Here is a 27,635-nt window from a genome sequence, read left to right on the forward strand (position 1 = left end):
GTTCAGGGATTTATAGAAGAGGTGAAGATACATACACTTACTATGAAGTCCAAACTGAAGTAGAACTGAATACACAGGATAGCAGGAATGGGGCAGGTGAAACAGGTAGGTAGGCAGGCAGGTACAGGGCTAATAATAAGACCTTTTCAACACATAGGTACAATGTTAACACAGACCTTTCCCTACATCATGAAGGGCGTGACAAAGTGCTATCTTCAGTTTGGTTGTTCCTTGAAAACTGGGATGTGCTTGAGTTTGTTTGTTCATTTCTCACGTGTCTGTCTGGTCCTGCCTGTATATATATTACACCTGTGGCTCTCTGAGTTTAACAGTCCTGGACTCAACCATGACTATGAACACTTTCAGCTTCCTGTGTGCCTTCGGCCTCTTTGCTGTTCCGCAGGTTCCTGGCACCTTGGCAGAGGATGTGGAGCTCTTGGCAGTAAGTAAAATTAAATGTCCTCTCTAATAGTGAATTATATTGAGTGTATATTTCGTGTTTTGTCATCTTAGAAATCTAGCTTTTTCTAAATATACATTTGTTTATTTTTGCTTCTAATGTGCACTAAACTAACCATTGTTTCTCTCTCATCTCTGAAAACCATACCTGAAGGAGGGTGAGCGTTTGTAATTATTATCATTATTATAAGATTTTGTACATTCATACACATTCAAACTTCACAAAATACTGATATTTGGTTTTAATTGGGTTTATTTAGGCACCATCCTGGCCTCTTCCTCAGACCAAAGTGAGATTGTGAACAAGCATAACGCCCTGAGAAGAGATGTTCAGCCTACTGCTAGCAACATGTTGAAAATGGTAACTGAATTACTGAATTTTATTCTGAACACAGCTTCTCAGTTGATCTAGCCTATTAGTACTTCATTACACACATGCTCCCTCGTGCCGCATGGCAGTAAAAAATAAAAGTATTTTCCAGAGGTTTGCTGGTGTATATACTGTATATGTATGTATATGTAATATACTGTAGTGGTCTACATGTGCTAATGGCTGATTTGCGGTCTCCTCCCCACAGAGCTGGAATAACGAGGCTGCAGCCAGCGCTCAGAGATGGGCCAACACCTGCTCCATGAAACACAGCCCTGACAACTCCAGAAAGATCAGCAGTAAGTTCATTATAACCCCTCTTTTTTTAAAACCATACCTTAACAAAAGTCAGCCACACTGTCACTTTACAAGCACATAGATAAGCAAGAACCACTATACTAAACAAGTATGAATGAAATAATTTTATAGATTCGTTTCATGTAGCAGTTTATTGTGTGATTCCTCTAATGCAGCTAGGATGAAATATATCAAATATAGGTAAATACATTATATTTGTATGGGTCTTGTGACGATGATCAGACTGGTCCTTAGTGAATGGAAACTCCAGATACGCCAACATTTTAACAAATGGTTAAATTTAGAACAATGTCATGTGAGATAATGTTATCAAAAAGACAAGAAAAAATAGTATTATATAGGAATATTGAGCACATTTATTTTACATCTGAGGGGAACAAACTTTACAGAATTAATCATTATAGTTAATTTAATTGTGATTGTTTTCCTTTGAATTGAATGCATAAAATGATGGATGTGGACTAATAAATTGTAATGTGGGTTAATGCGTGGTAATCCAGGTACATAATAGAAAAATTAAATTGTGCGTCCATAATGGCTGTCACAGCCTGTCATGGCCTCACCAGCCTGTAATCACCCACACCTGCTCTCAATTAGCCCCAATCACAGCCAGTACATAAGCACACCACTCACCTCATTCAGCGTCCGACCTCAGTCATAACTAGGACTCTTCTGTGAATCTCCTCGCTCTCCCTCCTACTGACTATCTCCCTCTCCATACCCGCTGACTCTGGCTGTCATTCCTAATAAACTCCTTCTTGCTCCATCTCGGTGTCCCTGCCTGTCTGTGACATGACAATGGCATAATGTTAATTATTATTTTTTGAGAGAGAACGTTGGTTTGTTTGTCTGACTTTATGTACGTGTAATTTTATGTAATGGTGATATATGATTTTGCATTAAAAAAGTTTTATGTAGCACTTTTCAGGGAGGAGCCTCTGTCATAGCCTCTGATATTTAATAACAAATATGAAAATATTTTAATTACAGATCAGATCTTACACATGGTTTCTCATCAGTACTTAAAAAATTTAATTTTTCTCTCTCCTCCTCTTTAACTGTAGCTGGCGACTGTGGCGAGAACCTGTACAAGTCCAGCTACAAGAACACATGGTGCAAGGTCATCCAGTCCTGGTACGATGAGGTGAAGGACTGGCGCTACGGAGTGGGAGCCATCAACGGAGGAGTGATCGGACACTACACACAAGTGCACAACTTGTTTGAAAATGATCTTTAAAAACTGGAATGAGTTACAAAGGACTCAGTAACCCCGACAGTGACTATAAAAACAATATTATACAGTAAGGACATTTATGCCAAGAGCTCCTGATGACTTTGTATTTTATCTCTTGTTCTCTGCACAGGTTGTTTGGTACAGGTCCAACCAGATTGGCTGTGCTATGGCCTACTGTCCCAACTCAGAGTACGAGTACTTCTACATCTGCCACTACTGCCCACCGTAAGTACAGAACATTTTTTCTCTTTTTCAATGGAAAGTCTAGCACATTTGTTTTACTTTTACATGAATATTCCTATCCATTGAGTAAAATGGATCCAAGATCAAGTTCCATTATGTAATATTAAATGTATTTGTATTAAATGCTTCCCAAATCAGTTTTTCACAGATTTTCTTTTTCTGATAAATATCTTATACTTTGTATATATTTCAGACCATGATGGCCTACTCCAAGTGCTATTCTAATAATAATGTCAAAAACATCATTAGAAGCACTTTGTGGCTTAACTGTAATTTTTGAAAGATGAATACTAAATTGGATGCAACAAAAGCACTTGAATCTAATATGTCCTTCTACATTTTGCTGAGTAGACATTAAATTGTAATTCAAAAGTGCTTTGCCTTCTCAGATCATATCTATGACATGTTTGGGCTGATCTCCAGTGTGAGTCATTAGGCCGCTCGCCCCTACAAGGCAGGACCCTCCTGCGCCGACTGCCCCAACAAACTGTGCAATAAGTGGCAGAAACAGCATTGGAGTCTTCTCATCCATTTTTGTGAATGAGAATGGCTGATTGGAGTTTGGGTAACACTTTACTTTGACCCACCCATTTGGCATTTATACACACCATATACACATTTAGTGTGTGGTTTTATGTGGTTTATAACACACTATAACATAGCTGAATGCAAATATAAGGACATTTTCAAAGAATAACCTAACACTAAATCCACTTTTTGAGTTAGTAAATTACATGTACAGTCACTTTATTCCACTTTATTATCTAATGGTCCTGCTTCCATTTAAAAGTGTCCATTGCAACAGAAGTTATTTTCTATTTTTCAGAGAAAATCCAGTAATTTTTTGCTCTAGACTCTAACAAATCTGTAAAAAATCTATGATGATGGTGTGTGTGTGTGTGTGTGTTTGTGTGTATGTGTCTGTGTCAGGGTTCTAGTGAATTTTTGAATTTGTGAAGGTCTTCAAGCTAAAACAGGGTGTTTTATGTTTCTCTTGACGTGTTTAGTCGTGCAAGTGTTGCCGGGATGGGTTACCCTTTGTTTAATTAACATATTCATTTTAGTTTGGTTTATTTGACATTATCATTAAATCACAACTACAAAATGTCAGGGATGACACAATAAAATCTAATATTTCTATTTTAGTCATTGATATAAAAAGAGTAAAGAAGCAGGACTAGGTGACACACCTCACATTACTAATCAACCAATACAATAAAAACCTAAATTGTCATCATTAAAATCAGCAAAACATTTACATACAAGTTATAATTGGATTAGTCTCAATGAGTGGAGCCCACAGTCTCTTTAAGCACAGACTGAAGAAATAAAAACGTGATTTTTTCATTAATTTATGATCATGGCATTCTTGATCTTTATTATTGGGGCAGCTAAGTATCTTGGCCTGGTCAGCTAGGATAACCCGCTAACCTATATATACATTTTAGATACATTTTGAGATAGTAGGATCATCCAGCTTCCTAATATTGGATACCTTTAGTATTACCCTTTGTCTTTTTCCTGAATCTCAATGTAATGAGACAGGAAAACTCTTATGAGATTCAACTCAACTAGTGAGATCATTTCTGCCTTCAGTACACCTTTGAGAAGAAGTTGCAGAGCTTTGTAGGCCTTCAATCCAAATAGTGAGCTCTCTTGAGTGATGTTTTGTTTTTTATTTATGTATCCATAAATTTTCTCCTTATCTCTGTCTCTTCCAGCCAACCTCTGTCCCTACGATGATCGGTACAGTAACTGTCCTCATCTGAAGCAGCAGTGGGGCTTCAGCCACAGTGTTGTAGCCACCCGGTGTCCCGCCTCCTGCAAGTGTACCACTCAGATTATTTAAATGCCACATGTCCACATGGGCTCTGATTCATCAGCCAGTTTCAATAAAGATACTCATATTCAAAGTTTGTGTCCCTCTGATTTAATACTTAAGTAATCAGCAGAGATTAAAAAGTAAATTTACTTGGCATTCTCTGGACAAACACTGCTTGCCGGGCCAGGTATTTAGATTAGATTAGATTAAACTTTATTGTCATTACACATGTGCAAGTACAAGGCAACGAAATGCAGTTTAGGTCTAACCAGAAGTGCAATAAACAAGTGCAGGATATAAAGTATGTGCATAAATGCAGAATAGAGAAGTGGTACTATGGACATTATATACAGATGGCATTACTATAAACAGATGTATACTGATGGAAATGTGCAATAATGAATTGGACTGGGCAGAACAGTAGTGCAATGAATATTAAGTAGTGCAAATTATGGAAATAGTTAACAGTGAAGTAGATGAGTTATTGCAGTATTCAGTACATAGTACTGGAGTGCAAATGAACATGTGGTACATGTGGGCAAAAAAACTATAGCAGAAGCAAAAACAATATAGCAGCATTTAAAGTCAAGGTATATGAGGGGAGAGTGGAATCAGCGGAGGGCAGAGTTCATTAGGAAGACAGCTGTGGGAAAAAAGCTGTTTCTCAGTCTGCTGGTCCTTGTCCGGAGGCACCTGCCCACAGTCTCTGGGCGGGGTGAGAGGAGTCCTTAAGAATGCTGCGGGCTCGACGCAGACAGCGTTTCCTCTGGATGTCCTCAATGGCTGGAAGTGGAGTCCTTGTGATGTGCTGGGCAGTTTTCACCACCCGCTCCAGTGCCTTGCGCTCTGCAGCAGAGCAGTTCCCATACCTGACACAGTTGGTTAGGACGCTCTCTACTGTGCAGCGATAGAAGTTCACCAGGATAGCTGAGGACAGTTGGTTCTTCTTCAGTGTCCTCAGGAAGAAGAGGCGCTGGTTAGCCTCAAACTGGCTCTCTGGACCATCATTGGATGACCCCGTGCCACACCATAGCATCACTCAATCGTGTTACAGTAATAGTAATGTATTGTGTTTGTGTGTTTACAGTAAAAACAGTAGATAATTTACCACAAAAAATACCACGAAGTACCATGAGGTCACATTTAAAAACCTTATTATAGGATCATTACTGATGGACAGGCTAATAATAAGATATTTGTTTAAAAGTCATGAAGTATGATAATGTCACTATAAATACAGTTTTTGACACCCAGAAACATTATGCAAGTCCCTTGTGGGAAATTGTTTCAGTCTACAGTAGAGCCCTGTTTTTTGCTTTATGTTGTTTGTTTTTATTTTTTCAGATACATTTCAAATTACACATTATTGTTAACATTTTTCCTGTTTTGATTTATTGTCATTACCATAGGTTATTATTTAATCAATGTTAATCAATGTCTGAGTTCCATCTATTTAAAAAGTATACTTAAAAGTAAAAAAAAATAATAATAATTAACAGCGAAACACAAACAGAACTGAGGAAAGAAAATGCTGAATATAAATAGTACAAAAATTGCTAAACTATACAATATGTTAATGGTGTTAGTGGTGCTCCCACCCCTTCCCAGGTGTTCTTTTTTACTTCTATATGTTCCTTTGGATACTTACATAGTTTTGTGCTTTCTCGTCTCTCTCCTCTCTCCTTATGTCGCTTTCAGCAGGTATTTCTACCTCCAGAGCTGCAGAGACTGGATCTTTGGTTGTGGGCCACCTGCTGCCCCCGTGTTCCTGCTCGACAACTGCTGCTACAGTTGTTGTTATTGGCTCTGTTACTATTATTGTCATTATTATTCCTATGACTATCATTCCTATTATTATTACTTTATTAATATTAATATTACCACTACCATTACATTATTACTATTTTAAAATTCTAGGTGGAATTTGCATTGTGCTTCCCTCTCCCCCACCCCCCTTCTCTCTCTCTCTCAAAACCTAACTCGGCAGCAGCGGATGGCCACCTACCATTGAGTCTGGTTCTGCTCGAGGTTTCTGCCTCTTAAAGGAAGTTTTTTCTTGCCACTGTTGCCAAGTGCTTGCTCATGGTTGGGTCTCTGTAAATAATATTATAAAGAGTACGGTCTAGACCTGCTCTATAGGAAAAGTGCAATGAGATAACTTCTGTTATGAATTGGCGCTATATAAATAAAATTGAATTGAAATAAAAACTGAATTGAATACTTGATTGCCTGTTCTTTAGGACTGATTGATACTTTCATATCTGAAGTATGTATAGAGATGGGCTTATTGTCACGTCTTTAATGAAATACTGTACTGAAATTAAGCTATTAATTACATTTACCATAAGTGTTGACAGTGCACAAGAGCATATTTTTCTTACTTTTGCTCACCACTGATTCCTCTAAGTAACCTATCTATATTAAAGAAGACTTTTCTTGAATGGAGAGCAGCAAAATACCCTCAATGGGCAAGTTTTCAAGCAGTAAATAGGGCAGTTTTTGCAGAACTAGGCAATATGATTCCCATGGATAATCGTGATGATTTTTTGTCAGATTTTATGTTATCATTTGATGTACTTGGTATATGTGATATATGCTTGTGTATAAGCAAGTATTAAACATTTTACATGTTCTGTATTTCACCTGGCTGCAAAACAAATTTTCCCTTGAGGTCAATAAAGTTAAAGTTAAAGGTACAGGCCGGTAAGGATGCTGGACTCATCATCATTCTCTATCTTAGGTCTCGGAGAGTAAATATCATACTGTGATCATACATTCTATGCAGTTCTTTCTTTAGGTAATAAATTCTGCCACTGTAATTCAAATTTTACTGATTATCTTCCCCTCATTCGTGAGATTTCCAACCCAGAAATTATGCACCTTACACACAATACACAGTAGCATGTTAGAAGATTTGAAAACATACAGGCCTGCCCTGTTAAAAAGATCTCCATAAGCTGTCAAGGACAAGAGAGGGAGAAGTGTTTTTAAATCTTATCAATGCTCCCAATGTTAGTTTAACTTTTGAATTATCAAGGTTTAATATAGATACCATGTTCTGTTTGATATTGCATATCCTCTTCTCATAACCTTGCCACATAGGGAGAACATACAGGTCTGCATGCCCCTTTATCACAATTATCATAAAGAACACTATTATGGGATTATTAGGCAATTAGCAGGACAGGCTAATAATAAGACATTTTCAACACATATGTACAATGTTAACACAGACCGGCAGCTTTCCCTACATCATCAAGGACATTTCACAGGTGCTATGTTGACAAAGTGCTATCTTCAGTTTGGTCACTCTTTGAAAACTATGATACCCTTGAGTTCGTTTGTTCATTTCTCACGTGTCTGTCTGGTCCTGCCTGTATATATATTACACCTGTGGCTCTCTGAGTTTAACAGTCCTGGACTCAACCATGACTATGAACACTTTCAGCTTCCTGTGTGCCTTCGGCCTCTTTGCTGTTCTGCAGGTTCCTGGCACCTTGGCAGAGGATGTGGAGCTCTTGGCAGTAAGTAAAATTAAATGTCCTCTCTAATAGTGAATTATATTGAGTGTATATTTCATGTTTTGTCATCTTAGAAATCTAGCTTTTTCTAAATATACATTTGTTTATTTTTGTTTCTAATGTGCAATAAACTAATCACTGTTTCTCTCTCATCTCTGAAAACCATACCTGAAGAAGGGTGAGTGTTTGTAATTATTATCATTATTATAAGATTTTGTACATTCATACACATTCAAACTTCACAAAATGCTGATATTTGGTTTTAATTGGGTTTATTTAGGCACCATCCTGGCCTCTTCCTCAGACCAAAGTGAGATTGTGAACAAGCATAACGCCCTGAGAAGAGATGTTCAGCCTACTGCTAGCAACATGTTGAAAATGGTAACTGAATTACTGAATTTTATTCTGAACACAGCTTCTCAGTTGATCTAGCCTATTAGTACTTAATTTGTTATCATTTTTAATATTACATATTTTTAATATTACATATTAAAAATAAAAGTATTTTCCAGAGGTTTGCTGGTGAATATACTGTATATGTATGTATATGTAATATACTGTAGTGGTCTACATGTGCTAATGGCTGATTTGCGGTCTCCTCCCCACAGAGCTGGAATAACGAGGCTGCAGCCAGCGCTCAGAGATGGGCCAACACCTGCTCCATGAAACACAGCCCTGACAACTCCAGAAAGATCAGCAGTAAGTTCATTATAACCCCTCTTTTTTTAAAACCATACCACACCGTGCCACACTGTCACTTTACAAGCACATAGATAAGCAAGAACCACTATACTAAACAAGTATGAATGATGTGGATTTTGACCATTTTTATGCCAGAAATAACAAGGAATTTGTATTTTTTTCAAGCATTTCAAATCAGAGTGTAATATCATCTGAAACAGCATTTTAAACCATCTTGTGACCTTAAACTTTACACTGACGCCCAGACTAATGAAATTACTTACAGTTAGCAGCTATTTAAGGCATTGTGTCTACATCTACAATATTTAATGGCAAACATTAGTCCTTGCAGTGAATAAATGTGAAATGTATATAAAAATGTTTATTAAATGTCATGGCAAGTTTTATAGACTAGTTTCATGTGGCAGTTAATTGTGTGATTTCTCTAATGGACTGTAATCCAGGTACATTATAGAAAAATGAAATAGTGCGTCCATAATGGCATAATGTTAATTATTATTTTTGAGAGAGAACAAAGAGAAATGTATTGCTTGTTTGACTGTTTTTTGTAACGGTTTGTCTGACTTTATGTACGTGTAATTTTATGTAATGGTGATATATGATTTTGCATTAAAAAAAGTTTTATGTAGCACTTTTCAGGGAGGAGCATCTGTCATACCAGAGGTGGATGAAATGAGTAGCCAGTGACTGATATTTAATAAAAAAGTCAGATTCAAAAATTTTAAAAACACAGAAAATATAATACAATAGATAGATGCGGGATATACAGTAGGTTTTATTGATTTGACCTGCACAGAAAGTGGCCCTATGTCCTCAGGAGTGAGAGTTATGGTTGCTCAACTCAATTTCCTGATGATGAACTTTTTGTTGTAAAATATTTTAAAAAGACTAAAGTATCTCTCTCCTCCTCTTTAACTGTAGCTGGCAACTGTGGCGAGAACCTGTACAAGTCCAGCTACAAGAACACATGGAGCAACGTCATCCAGTCCTGGTACGATGAGGTGAAGGACTGGCGCTACGGAGTGGGAGCCATCAACGGAGGAGTGATCGGACACTACACACAGGTGCACAACTTGTTTGAAAATGATCTTTAAAAACTGGAATGAGTTACAAGGGACTCAGTAACCCCGACAGTGACTATAAAAACAATATTATACAGTAAGGACATTTATGCCAAGAGCTCCTGATGACTTTGTATTTTATCTCTTGTTCTCTGCACAGGTTGTTTGGTACAGGTCCAACCAGATTGGCTGTGCTATGGCCTACTGTCCCAACTCAGAGTACGAGTACTTCTACATCTGCCACTACTGCCCACCGTAAGTACAGAACATTTTTTCTCTTTTTCAATGGAAAGTCTAGCACATTTGTTTTACTTTTAGTGACTACATGAGTATTTCTGTGTCCATTGAGTTAAAGGTCCAGTGTGTAGGATTTAGTGGCATCAGCAGTGAAATTGCAGTTTGCAACCATTCGAATACCGTTCGCATCACCCTCCACTTCCAAGCATGTAGAAGAAACTACAGTGGTCGCAAAACTTGCAAAAAAAATGCAAAAGGCCTTATCTACAGCCAGTGTTTGGTTCATCCGTTTTGGGCTACTGTAGAAACTCCATGGAAGGGGACCCGCTCCCTCTGTACATAAAAACGGCTTCTAAGGTATTGAAAACACAATGATTCTTATTTTTAGGTGATTATACACTAATTAAGACATACTTATAAATATTATATTCCATTTCTGCTCTTCCTAAATGTTACACACTGGACCTTAAAATGGATCCAAGATGAAGTTCCATCATGTTTTATTAAATGTATTTGTATTAAATGCTTCTCAAAAAGTATCGATTTTTCACAGATTTTCTTTTTCTGATAAATATCGTGTGAGTCATTAGGCTGTTACATTTAATATTTGATGCTTTGGCCTACATTACAGTGGAAACTACCAGTACGCTCGCCCCTACAAGGCAGGACCCTCCTGCGCCGACTGCCCCAACGCCTGCGACAACAAACTGTGCAGTAAGTGGCAGATACAGCATTGGAAGACTTAATCTCCTTGAATGACAATGGATAATTTGGAGTTTACTTCAAGATCATCCAGCTTCCTAATATTGAATACATTCAGTTTTACCCTTTGTCTTTTTCCTGGATCTCAATGTAATGAGACAGGAAAACTCTTTGAGATTCAACTCAACCAGTGAGATAGTTGTACAAGAAGAAGAGATTGTAGGACCTTTCTTGAGTTATATTTTGTTTTCTATTTATGCATCTATTCATTTTTCCTTCATCTGTCTCCTCCAGCCAACCCCTGTCCCTATGCTGATCAGTACACTAACTGTGCTGACCTGAAGCAGCAGTGGAGCTGCAGCAACAAGGACGTGGCCACCTGGTGTCCTGCCTCCTGCAAGTGCACCACTCAGATTATTTAAATGCCACATGTCCACATGGGCTCTGACTCATCAGTCAGTTTCAATAAAGATACTCGTCTTTAAAGCTTGTGTCCCTCTGATTTAATACTTCAGGCTATTTGACCTGCTCAATACTCAACAGAGATTAAAAAGGAAATTTACTTGGCATTCTCTGGACAAACACTGCTTGCAGGGCCAGGTATTTAAGGTATAAACTCACAAAGAGGAAGGAGAACACACTTGACAAGGTGGATTTGGCAGGAATGGAGAGAAAAAGTCAATTCCACAGATTTCCCAAAGCTGAGCCAAGAAACAACCAGTTTGAGACCACTCTGCTTGCTGTGGCTAATAATGAAGAGTGATAATGTGTAATCCTTATGTGGAAGATATCCTAGATTTAAGCAGTGTGAATCCAGACTTCCTGCAATAGTCTGTGTAGTATTGGTTAATTCTTTAAAATATGTAACTGAATAACTTTTTATTTTATTAATTTTAATTTTATTTTATCATAATACACCCTAAATTTTGGGGACTGCATGGAGGAAGCTGAAAAGGTAACTTCCTGTTAGATAATATGGCAACCTGACTTTGAAATACATTGCTTCCCATTTTAAAGGAAGTATTGAGCAAGTTTTTACTCTGTAGTTTAATTTTTCAAAAATCTCCCTCTTATCTGCCAGTGTAGTAACAATATTTCAACATGTTTTCAACACAAATAAACTTGTTTCAAGAATTTTCTAAAATCTTTTTCCCCCCATCATTTTATGCAGCGATGGTGCCTTTTTTCCTTTCTTTTTAAAAACAGGTTGAAATATTCAGACTGTACTGCAAAATGAGGGTTATAGGACTCTTTTTAGGACTTTAGGACAAATGTTTTTATAAGATTGTGTGTCCCCTCATGACCAGCAGGATGTCTTTACTCATGTCAGGCTGCATCTTTTCTTTCAAACTGCATGTTTTTACTTTGTCTGCTCATTTGAAAAAGAAGATGCTCCCACTTACCCACATCTGAGGATAAGAAAGTGTGCCTCTCCTCAGGGGTCAACCACACATGTTCTGGCTGCACAGCAGGCTGCTGGTTCAAATAAGGCTGTGTTTGTATGAGTTATGCAGTCTACATTTGAGAAGCACAGATGGATCAGCAGGCTCGGCTGGTTGGAATTTATCCAGACTGGATCTGCTTAGAGGTTGTTTTTTTTCTGTTTTGAGTCTGTTCTGAGTTGCCACTCTGCACTTAGGGTAGAGGTTGTTTTCATTAATCTGCTAACTTCAACATTTCAAGATTTCCTATCACCACATTGTCACACACACTGGTATTGTGTTGAAATTAGCTCACTTTCATGTGATAACAAACTTCATTCATTGAAAATAAACACTTGGGCTGAATTTCTGTAATCTTGTCTGCATGCCAAAAGAGCCTCGCTCTTGATACTACAGCATGTAGTAGTCATACAAAAGTCTGGGACTCTTGTTTCTGCTCCATCACTGCAGATGAGAGCACCACCTGAAGTGAGCAGACAGGGGAGGTGGAAGGAGTGTTATTCCCCCAGCAGTGGGGAGATAAGGGGATGAGTTTTTCCTTTGCCAGTGGCTCCAGCGATAGCAGAGGCACTCTGGCTTGGCCGAGCTCGATAAGGCCGGCTGTGCCATCCTGTGGGGCTTATCAACTCCACCAGCGAGCCTCAACAGTTAGTCCCAGGGCCAGAAAATGTTTATGACTTTGGCGTCAGTTTGTCTTCCCGAACAATAGATTGTGTTATATGGGAAAAATAATGACTATGCACATGTTCTGCATTGTTAAAGCTGTTGTAGATTTTATATAAATCAACAATGTGACATGGTGAATCCTGAAAATTGGCCTGTGCTGTGCAGTTAGCTCATCTAACCTCACTCAAGCTGTGTTCAAATCAGATAGGATATGTTAACACAGCGTACTACTGTACAGCTCCACCAGACAGCTCTCTGCGTGTGTAGTGACAGAGAAAGCAATCAAGTGCAGAGGATACATTTCCCTTGCTATTTCTTTTAATGAAATAGTGTTAGAAAAGGAGATACAAGTGTGAAAAAAGAAAAAGAGAAAGAGATAGACAAGAAGAAAAAGAGGGAATTAAGTTGGTGGAAACATAAAAAGACATTTTCATAGGCAGGAAGACACTGGGAGATCAGTTACATCAGTCTGTCCAGACTGAAGACAGTTCATTTAGTCTGAGCTGTTATCTTGCCACATCACAGTCCCTTTGGATTAGAAACAGGATGCTGAAAAAAGAAGAGCTCAATCCATTTAAATCTGACCAAAGATCTCAGGGCTCAGCGCAGCAAACTGCATTTGATTTACTGTGTTTAACTGACTTTAAAACCAAGATTAAATACTCGATGACACTGGGTCAACTAGCCTTTGAAAATAATAGTTGAGGTTGTTTTAAAGTGCCTGGAGAACTAGATGGGAGGGTTTTACCCTACACTAAAACCAAGCAAAAAGTGTTTTGACATCACTTGTGATTGTCCAAATCATCAAGTACTCATTGTTCATTCACATCTCTCACCTTGTGTAAACACATCTGGCACAGATGTTGACTAAAAGAAAGAATACTAGGTCTGGTCACATAAAAAATGTGCATTTGGTTAATGTGTATTTAATTGTGCAGTTTTCATTCAAATATAGCAAAGAAGTTTTAAGAGCAAACAAGATTCAGCAGTTCAGACACAAAAGGGAGCACCTCACCTCCTATTGATTATTGCATTGATTTGGGGTGAATTTACACCAAACATGGAGAAAATATAGAGATATTTATCCAAACTCTGACTGTGTATTCCTCAGGCAGGTGACAACAATGTCATTTCAAAAAAACACACTTGTATCTTGGTCCCTCTCTAAATAAGCAGCAGTGCAGCTCATTAAGAATGAGAATATAATCTGAAGGAAATGACAAAAAGCATGAGGGTTTATGGGTATAAAGAGATGGAGGGAGACTACCTAGTTAAAGTTCTCACCTTATCTACACCAAACCCATACTTTAAATTAACCTTAAAATTCTTTAACATAATATATAAGCATTTATTTCTATTAAAATCTTTTGACTTCTCTCTTTGTCTCAAGTCTGAGGTCATGCGGGTATAAAACACTTTTATTAGATTTTTCTTATGCTGTTCATTGGCCTGATTTAATTACCTTAAAATAAAGAGGTCAGCATAGTAGTGGGATACTTGTGTAATACTGTAGTCGTATTAAGTGCAAGCAGTATTAGTATCATTACAAATGCAACCATCAACTCTGTCATTGCACCTTTAGGCCTCCCATAGCCCAGATCCAGGGGTTGTGATCGGAAGGAACTCAAACATTTCAGTCACTCAGGCATTCATGAAATTTGAAACTACAAACTCTTGGACCTTAACCAAGTGTTACCATAACAATATTTGACTTGACATTTATAACCTTTCTCTAATCTTAACCATACAGTGGTTGCCATGTGCAGATATTGCAGAAAACAAGAATTATAAGAACATTGGCATTGGACGTAATCTGGGGTTTTGCAGAATTGTCCAATGTTATTGTTCTTGTCTGGTGATAGGGTTGGATTAAAACGGTAGTCTCATTTATATAGTGTCCAGTTAGGGAGAATTCCTGCACCATCTTTGATTTTACATGGTTTGTGTTGACTCTAATGGAAGTCACCTCTCTGATGGATCATGTTTTAATAACTTTACGCCCACCCGACGTTGATATTTTTGCACCTTATGTGTCACTGGCAAGATTGCCTACTATCAGGTGAGTTTATACTGTCAACACTCCCCTCCAAACTAATTTTATGAATGCCCGAGTGACTGAAACATTCAGGTTTCATATGTCAGTCCATCAGGACCTTTATGCAGCATGACTGTTCCGGATCAGGGCTAGAGGCCTCATACAGCCACTCCACACTGTACTGAAGTGTCACCTGTGGGAAGTGAGCTCCTGCCCACTTAGTGCAATAGAAACATTCAGTCCTCCCTCTAATGAAAGCAGAGTGCTGCAGTTGTGCAGCTTCCTTCCTTTCACTGAGTGCTTTGAGATGCAGCACAACAAAACTTGCCTCTTAAGCTTTCATCACAAATACAGGAAAATCGCAAGACCACCCTCAAACCAAAGCCCACTGACAACAGATCTCCTCTGTCACATGTCAAAGCACTGACAGATCACTTTCATTGATAAAGGCCTGAAGGAAGGAGGATTGTAGTCATGGCAAACACTTTATTTCTAATCTGTATGTGGTAGCTGGTTCTATAGTAACCACATACTTCCCTATATTGTCCTGAGAAGCTCATAACCTAGAGACTGGGTACACAGTATGGGTCTTTTTTGTGCTTCTTCAAAGACTTCTGCCAAAGACTGAGCTCTCCCAGCATACCCAGCTTAATAAAACAGGCCTGGTTCACGTCAGCCATTAGCAGACGGGTGTTGTTCTTTCTCCAAGCAGCTGCCTGTTTGATAGCTATTCTCACTCAATAGTCCTCCAGCAAATGTACATTAAACAAACACTGGGAGAGTGGTCCCAAGCCAGCAGTGGAGGAAATGGTTAAAGTGGGTGTGGGCGTATCACAAATACAATGTATGGCAAAACATTCATTCACACACAACCACAACTGTGAAAACAATAAAATCAAGAGCAAGAACGGACTTAAGAACTCAAGTAATAGTGTGTTAGTAGTTGTTTTAGGATAACAGAGGTGTAATGATACAGTCAAGGGTTTGTTAACTCAGGCAAAGCAAAAATAATACAGGGTTTATGGATTGATACACATGATATTTTTAGCCAAGTTGGAAGGAAAACAAACTGTCACTACATAAAATGTTGTTAATGTTTTTAGCATTTCAAAACAACCACTTTCTACTAAGGCACCTTTATAAAAGGTTTATAAGCTGTAACTAATGGCTTTATTTGTAATTAAAAAATGATTTTCAAACTCTTTAAAGCCAATAATAAGCCTTAACACATATCGGATGTATATTCAAAGCATATCATTCCTATGTTAATTAGTTTCTCTTTTTATTGTTTGTTCAATTGTTCGCTTTTTATTAATTCATTTTTATTTATTTCTGTCTTTTATTGATTTGGTTTTTAATTTATTACTATCTTTTTCTATCTTTCTCCATCCCTTCATCTATTTTTTCAGCACCAGAATGTATATTATCACATTGATTGTTTGATTAACTTTATCATCCCAAATGGAACTGAATTGATTGGGCCAAAAAACAGAACATAAAAAGAGCATACACAATACAAACAAGTCACAGACATTGTCCACACATGACAGACACCCAGTGGTGGTGACAGCCCACATGATACCCAACCATGCAGGCAGAAGAAAACAACACAGCAACAAACAGACGCAATACTCTGCAGCACTGACCTGCAGTTCTTATATAAGAAAAAGATGGAAGAAGTAAGTAAGTGCCAAAAAACAATACAGTAACAAACTACATTAGCACAGTATCAGCTGCTCCCTAGCGTGCGACGGATTAATGTGTTATTAAGTGCAATAGCAAATGGGATGAAAGAGTTTCTGGCTATGTTAGTTTTGAGGCTGGGGCCCAAAAAACGTCCTGATGGAAAGGCCTGAACCTCACTGAACAAGGTGTGTTATACCATGGTAAAACATTTTGAGAGAGCTTGAGCTATTATACAGATGTTACTAAAGCCATATTCACATTATCGCAGAATAACAGCTTTTGCTTGCACTTCATCCATTATAGTGTTTATAGTGTGTTGCAAAGTTCCTGCTCCAATGTCTGCTGTGCGTGGAGCGGGTGGGTGCAATTAGGGTTCGTATTTGTTGACCCAGTCATCAATATATTGAGACTAAAGTGAAAACGTTTCCTGGGCAAAATATCAGCATGTAGATTATGCTACCAGGTGTGTAACGAGTCTGTATAGTGATCTAACTACTGTTAACAGCACTATTGTAGGTCGTTGAAAAAGTAATTTTGCCTGGTAACCTAATCAGAACAGATGAGGAGCGATTGTAACACAAGTTCATAGCAGATTGCTATTTGACAAAATGTTACCTTAGCTCCCACAGACTTCCCCCCCAAAAATCCTGCATAGAAAAGTGGCATGTGCAAGATTTTCATAATAATGTGATTTTATCAATACAGCATAAGACTCTTAAGCAAGTTTTTTGGGCAATATTAGCATTAGCATGCCAACAGAGGATGCAGAATGTCATGACTCACATGTTTATATTACAATATATTGTACCATGATATACTGTTACACCCCTATGGGATGGGGTGCATGTCATTCTTCAACATACTGCAACTTCAGGGCAACTACATTTTTATTGTGCTCAGAATCAAATATGTTTCTGCTCAGAAAATATGCATTCTCATATATTCTCAGAGCCACCTTCTGTTTTGAAAACCATTTTCAAAGGTTGGCTTCTGTGCCTTATGCAAACTACTCTGTCAACTTTAATGTTGCATATTTCCTTAAATATATTTCTGTATGAAATTCTTGAAAATTGCTGTCTGGGAAAAATGCATGAACAGTATATCCGTCCTGTTGTATTATAACACAAGCGAGGCCTAACGCCCTGACAAATGTTGCATGACAGCGCGTTATTTTCTCCAGAGCGCTGTTCTCATTGCAGTTCTCTGTCTATTTTTTCCACTCTTGGCCTTAATAATAAATAAGCCCCACAGGTCTTTACATCTGCTTATCGCTACTGCCACAGTAATCTGACACAGACGTTTGCAGGGCCTGACATTTACACAGAAGACGGGGGAGAACATTCCCTTTTCTCATCCTGGTAAATCTGTTTGCCATTAGCCGTGTCAGGCAGATGCAGGGACCAAATCCGTAAGCTTCACTCAGGAACGGCTTGGTCATGCAAGGGTCAATCACTCACGGTTCATTATTTCAGCAGTAGCCAATGCATTCCTGGTACAGCAGTTATGTGACATGAGAGAAGATCGTTTGAAAGGTCAAATTCAACTGGAAAGAAGTTCAAGACTGGGTTGCACCAGCTATTTGTAAATTCTTTACTAAGTTTGTGTGTAAAGTCCTTCCAAAGTTCTCGGTGACTATACTAGCTAGTTTCAAACTAGTCATTTACTAAATCGGGTTGCACCAGTAAAACTTAAGGAGTGTCCTAGATAGTAAAGACTTTATGTTATGTGTAAATCAGTTGCTAGGAAACATATGTAGCGCTATCAACTATGTAAACAGGAAGTTACTGTATTATCAAGAGCAGTAATATAACCATCAAAAAAAAATTTTTTTAGGAGGCCAAATTAAGTTAAGCATGAGTTGGAAATATCTGATTAAGGTAACTGAACCAACAGTATTTGGTCATTTAGTCTATATTATTAGCATAACGTTTTGTAATTTGATGTATATTGTCTTTTTTGTGAAATGTCATTTAAGTCCTCTCATTTTCTATCATTATTAGAGAGCATTTTGAAGTGTCAGGTCAGATATCTTTTCTTCTCAGTCTAAAGGGCGTTATTTTGCAGCAAGTCCCACCCTACTGTGCTGTGATTGGTTAGCTCGTTACTTCGATGCGTCCTTGGGATTCAAGTTTTCGGCAAGTCCCGCTAGCAACACTAATGACACTACTGTCGTTGATGATAATGTGATAATAATACAAATATAAATATATTTTAAATCCTTATATCTACAAAGGGGATGCAACTCAATTTAACTCAATTTAACGCAATTTAACAACTTGTTCATACAACATTTGCTTCTCAGCAAATCATGTATATATGACCATAACTTTATTCAATTAACATATTACACTCAATCCTATAAAGAAAAACAAAGGATTAGAGAACCATATAAGATAACAAAACAGTCAAAATTATTTAAAATTAAAGCATTTCAGTTAAAATAACCGTTGTTTTTTATCTAGGGAAAAAGCTATGCTTATTATCTTAACGTATCAGAAGTATTTGTGTCAGTGTGGTAAATTAGCTAATCAGATCAACTACTCAGATGTTTCCTATCTTTCCTTTGTTGTCACACAGTAGCATGCTGACATGGGAACAGCTGGTGCAACTGGCTCCAGGAACTCGGGGGGAGTTTTTTAAAGTAAATGTTACACAAGATCACAATTAATGTATTTCATTTTTATTTATTTTAATTGCAATTCAGGTGTTCTGTGTTAATGCTAAATCCCAGATTACATTCTATGATACTACTGTAGGTGTTGTATAACCTGCCTGAAGCTACAACAGCAAGAAAACTGAAATAGACTTTGTGGATTTACACATTTATTTCAACTTTATTATTTTATCACAGTTGCTATCAGATCCAAATGAGAAAATGCATTCATTCATTGAAATTCCTCATGTGTTTTCTATTATTTTCTATAGGGATACACATGTGCATCTGGCTGAGAGAGAAAATATATATTTTTACTGTGACAGGCCAAACTTTCATAGGGAATATAAACGAATGAGCTGCAGAGAGATTCATAGCAGGCAATTATGTCCATAGTTGCATAATCAAAGGTCTCTGCTCATCATTGACTGCTTTACAGTCACAAACATCAGGGAGCACTGAGCTTGATAAACAAGTTGTTATGAAGTGTCATGATAATCTTCTAATTTATGGTTCTGTCATAACCAACTACAGCTGTTACTACATATTTTACTGCAGGCATGTGAAGTATTCTCACTGTTTTCTGTAGATGAATGTATGTAATTTAAAAGGATTGGTTCACTCAAATTACTAAAGAATGTCTCATTTGCATCTTGCAGTTTCTAGCCAGATTTGGCTTATCTTTGATAAAATATTACAATTGTGTGTTTTTGCTTGGTTTATCTTTTTAAATAAATGTTTGTGTATAATTATGCTGGTTTCTTTAATGTTGCACAAGAGTGAGTAATTTGCCAACCTCTTCTATGTTGAACTCCAAATCCTTCAACCTACTAGCTATCAATGGTAACTTTGGTTAAAGTTATTAATTTAATTATTAATCTGAGTTCCAAATCGATAGTTTAGTTTATTTTATGAGACTCAATCAATTAATTGGCTATCATTTCTCTTCTTTAAGAAGAGTGGTGCCCCCGAGGACTTTATTCATTAAAGTTATTTATGATTATCTTTGATTTATGATTATCTGATTACCCGCCCCCCTTAACATTATAAATCCCAACAACGTTCATCAACATTTTTTGTTTACATCAAGTACCAATGTTTTTGACATAATATGGCTATAAATGGTTAAAAATATGGTTAAAGTTAGGCAAAGATTGTGGCCACAGTTTATAAAAAGGTGAATGTTAACTGCAGGTCCGTGATGAGACACAACAGATCATCATTTTAGGGTCACAAGAATAATCATTACTACAAAACACAATGTGGAAAATTAATAAATACTGTCGAAATAAAGGGCACATACAAAAGTGGGAGATCCAGTCAACGATAAAATGAAATAAAAAGTAAAACTTCACAGGAGGTTTTAAGCTATGATTGAAATATAAACAGGCACTTTTTATAAACACTTTTCAATCAATTTTTTGTCCAAAAAAGTTCCATGAAGCCATCCCATCTTCCAAACGACCTTTTAATCTACTCAGCATAGACTGATAAGATGTTATCACTGCCAGTGCATTTTCTCCAATCTTTCCATTCTGGAGCTTTAGCTATTTTTGTAAATAATTCCCACCATAATAACGGAAAAAAAATGTAGTTGAGGTAAAAGTTTCAACATGCCTCCCTGTGACCTTAACAGTGAACTTAAACCGACATTGCACACACTGACACATAAAAATGCAAAGCTTCTAAGAAAATTGCAAATATTATCACATCAAGCTGTTTTTACAACCCAAACATGTTAAGTTAACCATGATTTTGCAAATATATGGTGTTTGTATCACTGATTTGGCTTGAGGTGTTAAACTGTCATGAAAAAAGCTTTAAGAGGAGAGAACAAACATATGCTTTCTCATATACAGTAAATGGACTCTTCTGTACATCTGTGTAGCCCTTATGTAATTAACATGCTTCCTATAATAACTAACATGTGGGAAACATTTAAACAGCTGGATCATCATACAAAAGACACATTCAACATATGTTCTGTTTCATGTGGCTTCTGGAAATTCTTTGATATAATCAGTAAATAGCTTTAGATCAATATTTTTAAAGAGGGATTTTATTACACAGTTGTAACTCGCATGACTTGTTTGTTTCTACTGGATGCCAACCACTTTTTCAGTGTGTAGATGTTTTAAATACTGTAGCTTTACCAAGATTCATTAATTATATCACATACACAAAGCTCCTCCCAGTTGTGTGGTCTGCTCTGTCGTTTGCGTGACAAGTAATTTTTTCTTTTTTCCTCCCTTTTCTACTTAAGCGACATGCCTCAAACCCCCAATCTCTCTACATCCTGTGCATTGAAAGCTCACTCCCCATGTCGTTTAAGTCAGGATGTTTTTACCCCCTCCTTCGTTTTCCTATTTCTATGGGAAGTCCTGAGTTGTGGCCCAATCATTTTATTTTTTATTAAGATGTGGTGATAACGTGGCAGGTTGATTGCCGCATGGAGCCACATGAGGAAAGGGTGGGGCGAAGGCCCTCAATTAGGCGTCATTTAAAGAAGCCTACGCTAGATAAAGCAATTATATCACTGGAGGCTTTGTATTTAAAAGGTAGCATGACATCAGGATGTACTACAGAGGAAGCTGCAGCGCTGGCTATCAAAGGCTTTCATCCTACAATAATATGACAGCAATTCCTTTCAGGCTAGGTGGATTTTAAAGTGTAAGGATAAAGACTGTGGGAAATCAAAAGCAAATAAATTAAAAAACAGAGGTGGTATAATGTGTCCTTTAACACATCTCCACTCATGCTGTTGCTATGCATACAATTAGCCTGACATTTAAAACTGAAAAGGAAAATGTAGCTTCACAGTGACATTATATGTTCAAGTATAGCTCTTGACCTGTCACACGTCACCTTCCCTAGCAGAAGAAATGTCAGGATTGAAACTTAACAGAGTGTTATCATACATTTCATACTTGCAGTGGTCGGGGACCACAACTTGCTAGTGTTATCTTTGTAATTGAGAAAACTTGAAAGCAAAGCAAAGATTTATCTCTGTGTGTGAGCAAATAGGAGTCCCACGACACTGCAAAGTACCCAAACTAACCCCCCCTTCAAATAGGCCGCATACTGTAGATGTAAACAGTAAGCATGGGCTGAAATGTATTTGTAGACATAACAGGTTTTCATGGAGCCAAACTGACAGGAAAGCCATCAAAGTATTATGTAATTCTAAATACCATACAGTGAATCTATTCTCTTTAAATCTTTCGTAATTGCCTAAAATTTGATGCATTTTTAATTGAATTCATTATAATTCCACAGGTGCAAGTAAACTGCACAGCATACTGCTGAAAACTGAGCTTATTTCAATCTTTAACATTTCAGGATTTAAACTAGTAACCCTCCAGAAACAACCACACATCTTTAAAAGGCACGAACGGGCTTCAGCGGGTCAGTTACTGTATATCTTCCTGCTGTCATGGAAAAACACGTAACTGCAATTTCTCTGTATCACGTTTTGCACATGTGGTTTTGGTCCCACAGCATTCATACTGTACTCATGCTCCACTGTCTACACTCTGTTTTGACTGATGCCTGTTGCACATCCCATGGTAACATGATAGGCTGGACGCTAAATCCTCCACACACCTGTTAAGCATTCGAGTGCTCTCAGCCATCTTCAAACAGCGCTGCCTATCAACATCTGCAGTTGTGTGCAAAGCCTTTTATGTACATAGGTTCTGGTGTAAGAGGGAATGCTCATGTTATAAAGATGCAACGTTTGACTGACAGAAAGGTATTTCTCTTATCTAAACCTTATCTGAAAATTCATTCAAGGTTTAAAGGTTTCTATTTGGTCTCTACTTGTTGCTATGATTTTGTTACATTTCACCTGAAGTTGAAAAGTCTACCAGATGTGTGCCCTCTTAACCCTGTGATGTGAAACACTATGGGATGCTAAATAACAGCCCTTCACTTAAATAGCATAAAGGTCCACCGCAACATAAACATGATGAGAGCTTGTGATTGTTTCTTGATTGCTAGTATCTAACATGCTGATTACCCGCCTGCATAGGCTTCCCTCCGAGCGGCTTATCAGGGTGTGCAACTGTTCCCCTCAGCCCCAGCCACAGGAAACAAGGGGTGGGGTACGTTCAGGGGGGTGTGGTGAGAGTGCAGACCCGGGATGGAAAGGAGGAGTGTATCATCCTCTGCATTCCAGTTCACATCCTCGTGGTGCATCAGGGGTGTTACATGAATTAAATGTGGAGGCCAAGCCTCACTGCAAACGTCTACAGTGGTAAAAGAAATCTTGTGGTAATGGCAGTGATATTTCTGCCCTGCTAGCGATGGCGCATCAGGATGGTGATGTTTGTCACTGGTGTTGTGTTCACGGATGGCTATTTCTTCCAATCAGAGCTTTGTAGGCGTGATTAAGAATGGGGATGTCATCTTCCTACATTGCTAGCTAGCTACCTAGCTACATCCACAGAAACAGCAACAGCGTAGACAAGCATAGAGAGACTGATACAGCTGTACAGGTACAGAAATAACAACTCTTAAATTGGCAAAATAAAAACCAACCTGTTAAGTTGGCTAGCTGCTAGAAACCGCTACTGCAGTTTCCATGATGTCTGCGGAAATGTCCCTCTGTGCTAATTGGTTAGGGCAAAACAAAACAACCTAACGACTAACATGAACACGTTATGCTGAATGAATGAAGTGAAACAAAATGTCAATTCAGGCTGATTATCAGGATAGATGATTCCTAATGAACCCTATGGTTTTTCCTCTTGAGCCCCACTGTTAGGAAAACGTTACATTATTAGTATCAGTAATGGTATGAAGCTCTAAGAATAGTAAAATCGAAGATTTAGACTGTTGTTTTGTTCTTTAAAATGTGATAAAGTAAATTAAATATTACAAAACAATGATTAAATGATAGCAAATGGTTCAAATGCTATTTTTCTTTGTAAACAAGTAAAATCAAGAAACAAAGAATTTTCAGAATAAATACAAAATTCAAGGATTTGTAGATATACAATGCCATCTCTACTGCACACAACTCATATATTCTCTTTAGTCTGGGGCTTCTGATCTGGTCTCTTCTTAAATAAGAGTCCTTCTCCTCACCGCCATGCTTCTCATCTTTAGCTTTAACAGTCACCCACTGAGCATCTGGACTACTTCTTTGACTCACCCAGGCATACTGACCCCTGCTCCTGCTGTCACATTACACCAGGCTTAAAAGGCTGCAGTTGCACATAGCGATAATAACATGTGTAGAGCAGAAAAAAGATTACATGGACTCAAAGTAAACAGCACAAGCCTTTTCACAGAAAATAAGCAGCACAAGTTTCTTAGGAATATTAACTCTTTACATTTGTCTCCACAAGAGTTTCAACACCCTTCAGTAAAACACCTGCTGGTTCAAAGAAGACAAGAATTCTGCATCTGGAAATGTGAAATATGTTCCGCACATATGAATACAGTCCCACCCATGTCTAATCCCAAAATATGTATTCATTTTCCAAGAGATTCATTGCTCGCTTCTCAGGTGAAATGCTTTAGAGTAGGATGGTATCTAGTGTACTATCTATCAGACACTAGAGAGACTGACTTACTGCAGTGGGGACAGAAGCTGTTTCATAACTGCCACAACTAGAGTGTCTGTTTAATCCCAGGGACAGCTGACATGTTGTCAAAGTGTCCTTGATTAAAACATTAAACCTTTACCTGCTCTATGATCCACACTGGCCCTGACCTCTGTGGTGACATGCATACAGTATTTTCAAGTATGTCACAGAAGGATGTAAATAATTGACAACTCAGCCCATGTGTAAACATTATTATAATGTTTACACATGGGCTGGATTATTAGGTAATTTCTTCTGACCTTCTGTGAGGAGAAGTCATTGATCAAGGCCCTGTCCTTCAAATGTGGCTTATCTAATTATCTAGTTATCAGGCTAAAATAATCCTGTTTATTCTCATCCAGCTAATTTGGTTCTTTGAAAGCAGTTTGAGGATTGATTTGTTAATCCTGGATGAAGTTATCTTGAATATCTTATTTTGAAATAAAGGCGAAATGAGTGGAGAGTTGAAACAATGATCAGTGTTAATATGATTGGCTGAGTGCTGATCATGTGATTGCAGTTACATGAGGTAGGTGTGTTGGGAACCATCCCAGCATGTACTAGGGCAATAGATTAAAGGACATAAGTCACATTTTATGTATGTTGCTGCATTGTTACGCGTGTCATTTTGTTCTACATTGTGCTCTGCAATGTTTCCACACATTCATCACTGTTAAACATTAGATACTACCAGTGAATGTGGTCAGACTACGAGTGATACAAGACTTTTAAATGATAATCATAAGCCTGCTATGAAAACGAAATCTTAATAAAATGTCTTAAAAAGAAGCTTTATTTGCATGAACTACTTTCGCAAAGGGAGTTTTGCAGTTAATCATTAAATGTTGAAATGACCAATTCCCATTTTAATGCCAATTTAAATGCCATATCTGGCTCCACTGGTCTTTTAACAGGCAGAATCTTTCAGTTGAGTTTGTCTTTTTTGTCACAGTTTCTCAAACTAAATTTGGTTTAGTTCTTTTTTAGTGTACAAACTTTTATTTTGTTGTATATTTTATCATATATAAGTAGGAATAACTCTTCATTGTGATAACTAAATTGTGGTAATTACACCAACAGATCATAGATTTATCAATAACCTAATGTTCTCATCTAAAATCATAGTTATATCAACACTCTGATACATTATCTGAAAATTAGTTCATGTATGGAGATCACCTAAAACGCCTTGGTCACTGTTCCTGATGGATTTTAAACCAGCTTCGAAGAACCAAAAAATCCAGATGTACGTCAAATCGTCAACATTCAAATCAGGATAACTCGGTTATCCACGTATGAAGAGCGGGCCCCCAAGTCATCATCATATTCAGTGGCCATAAGTAGAAGCATGTTAATGCAGCTCTCCAAGTTCCTTTTTAATTCTTGACATTTGAGAAAAAGAGCGTTCACCTCGCAGAGACTTGTCCAAGTCAGATGGATAAATGTTTTCTGATCTCACACCAATATAGTTAAGGTTTGGTTAGGTTTAGGGATAAAAAGGACTTGGTTAGGTTTAGGGAAGGATCATGGTTTGGTTAAAATAAGTACTTCTGGTTGTGGTTAGGGAATGACAGTGGTCATGGTTAAAAGACAGCAACACTGACTACCGGGAGGAGACGGAACACAAACTGGTCTCTCATGTTAAAGTCTGCCATTTTTCACAAATTATGAGTAGGGATTCCTACCACTGAGGTTATAGTGATGTTTTAGTGTGGCCATATGATCCATGAAGTTATATTAGCTCAGTTCATTTATTATTAAAAGCTTTAGAAATAAAATTCTTGACCTTCAGTGAACATTTAGTTTGTTCATCTAACCAATTTGCCTGCAAAGCCACAGCAAAACCGCCATACACACTAGTTACTTTTACAGATACGTCTTATTCATTATTATTAGCCGATTAATCTAACAATATATCAATTTTTTTAGATAATTTTTTATTACTAGATTAATATTAACAATTAATTTACCCAAAATAAATATAAAAACATTGTCTCCTTAATATTTCAATATTTTATTAAATCATTTTCTCTTAAAAAAACAAATGTAACAAGAACCAAAGTATGTACTGCAGGGCATTATTCTGCAACAAAAATATGTATTTGTCTATATAAAATGTTATAATATTTGAAAGAACACAATATATTACACATTTTAATTCTACTTAAATCACCACCTTATTTTAGTGTTAACTCACAAACTACTTTAATCTGCTCAGCTTGCTTTTCCCTTCAGTACCCCCCCCTCCACACACACCTGCCTCTTTCTGTTTCTCTCTCCCCGTATGTGTCTGTACTGTTGACTTTCTTTGTCAGCACTATGTTTTATAAAGTCGCTTTTACAAAAAAACGGCATAAGTAGGCCTACACAAACAGGAGACTCTCTCTCTGTGTTTCTCTGCAGAGCATGTGCGACTGTCAGTACACCGCACGGGAGGGGTAAAGCGATGGGAGATTGTAGACAAGGTTTTTGTGCTGCAGCTTGTTCTCCGGGGTAATCCATGCTTGGACCAGGTGCAGCCATGCCTCATTGCGAAACGCCGAAGCACAAAAATGCAAATCAACAACATTGATTACGTCGATGAATCGCCTCCCTAGCTCTGAACCTGCGACAGACTGAAAACAGAAAGAGTACAACAACAAAAGTTTGAAACACCAGCTTCATAGAAGATTTCAAAACTCCACAGCCTCACTTTGAGGCGAGGTCAACATTCACTCGAGGAACTCTCCTGCATTTATTTATCAGGCCTCATAAAATCAGGCTTGATTATTGAAGATATTTCTTGTGCAAAGCTTTTTAGAGCTCACGTACATGTATGGAGACAGCTGTATGTGATGTTACATAGTTACCCCACCCAACAAAAGCCCGATTGCTTTACAGTTTTGATTAATGA

The 27,635-nt window shown here is 37.6% G+C and overlaps 2 protein-coding genes across 4 annotated transcripts; both read left to right on the forward strand.

Annotated features, from left to right (window-relative positions):
* The first annotated feature begins 345 nt into the window (after positions 1–345).
* On the forward strand, positions 346–10,674 carry LOC122863468 (cysteine-rich venom protein TEL1-like). Of its 3 annotated transcripts, none has more exons than XM_044170007.1 (6): positions 346–441; positions 718–820; positions 1,038–1,128; positions 2,212–2,354; positions 2,512–2,652; positions 10,032–10,674. In XM_044170007.1, exons 1-5 carry the CDS (start codon positions 347–349, stop codon positions 2,608–2,610), a joined length of 531 nt encoding a protein of 176 aa, XP_044025942.1. In that variant the 5' UTR covers position 346; the 3' UTR covers positions 2,611–2,652; positions 10,032–10,674. The 3 variants fall into 3 exon arrangements, with proteins under 3 accessions (XP_044025942.1, XP_044025939.1, XP_044025940.1); XM_044170004.1 differs by lacking the exon at positions 10,032–10,674 and adding an exon at positions 4,346–4,382 and having other exon boundaries at positions 2,512–2,606; XM_044170005.1 differs by lacking the exon at positions 10,032–10,674 and adding an exon at positions 3,014–3,041 and having other exon boundaries at positions 2,512–2,606.
* On the forward strand, positions 7,814–11,155 carry LOC122863467 (serotriflin-like). Its single transcript, XM_044170003.1, has 8 exons — positions 7,814–7,970; positions 8,142–8,145; positions 8,248–8,348; positions 8,576–8,666; positions 9,591–9,733; positions 9,891–9,985; positions 10,599–10,681; positions 10,964–11,155. Exons 1-8 carry the CDS (start codon positions 7,875–7,877, stop codon positions 11,089–11,091), a joined length of 741 nt encoding a protein of 246 aa, XP_044025938.1. The 5' UTR covers positions 7,814–7,874; the 3' UTR covers positions 11,092–11,155.
* The last annotated feature ends 16,480 nt before the right edge of the window (positions 11,156–27,635 follow it).

This window comes from Siniperca chuatsi, linkage group LG16 (genome assembly GCF_020085105.1).
Source record: "Siniperca chuatsi isolate FFG_IHB_CAS linkage group LG16, ASM2008510v1, whole genome shotgun sequence".
Taxonomy (NCBI): Eukaryota; Metazoa; Chordata; class Actinopteri; order Centrarchiformes; family Sinipercidae; genus Siniperca; species Siniperca chuatsi.

Bases quoted from the DNA above. Each gene is read 5' to 3' on its own strand.
- LOC122863468 (XM_044170004.1), top strand. From the start codon at position 347: ATGACTATGAACACTTTCAGCTTCCTGTGTGCCTTCGGCCTCTTTGCT. The intron at 1,129-2,211 runs GTAAGTTCATTA...CTTTAACTGTAG, and splicing joins CAACTCCAGAAAGATCAGCA to CTGGCGACTGTGGCGAGAAC. The intron at 2,355-2,511 runs GTGCACAACTTG...TTCTCTGCACAG, and splicing joins TGATCGGACACTACACACAA to GTTGTTTGGTACAGGTCCAA.
- LOC122863467 (XM_044170003.1), top strand. From the start codon at position 7,875: ATGACTATGAACACTTTCAGCTTCCTGTGTGCCTTCGGCCTCTTTGCT. The intron at 8,349-8,575 runs GTAACTGAATTA...TCCTCCCCACAG, and splicing joins CTAGCAACATGTTGAAAATG to AGCTGGAATAACGAGGCTGC. The intron at 8,667-9,590 runs GTAAGTTCATTA...CTTTAACTGTAG, and splicing joins CAACTCCAGAAAGATCAGCA to CTGGCAACTGTGGCGAGAAC.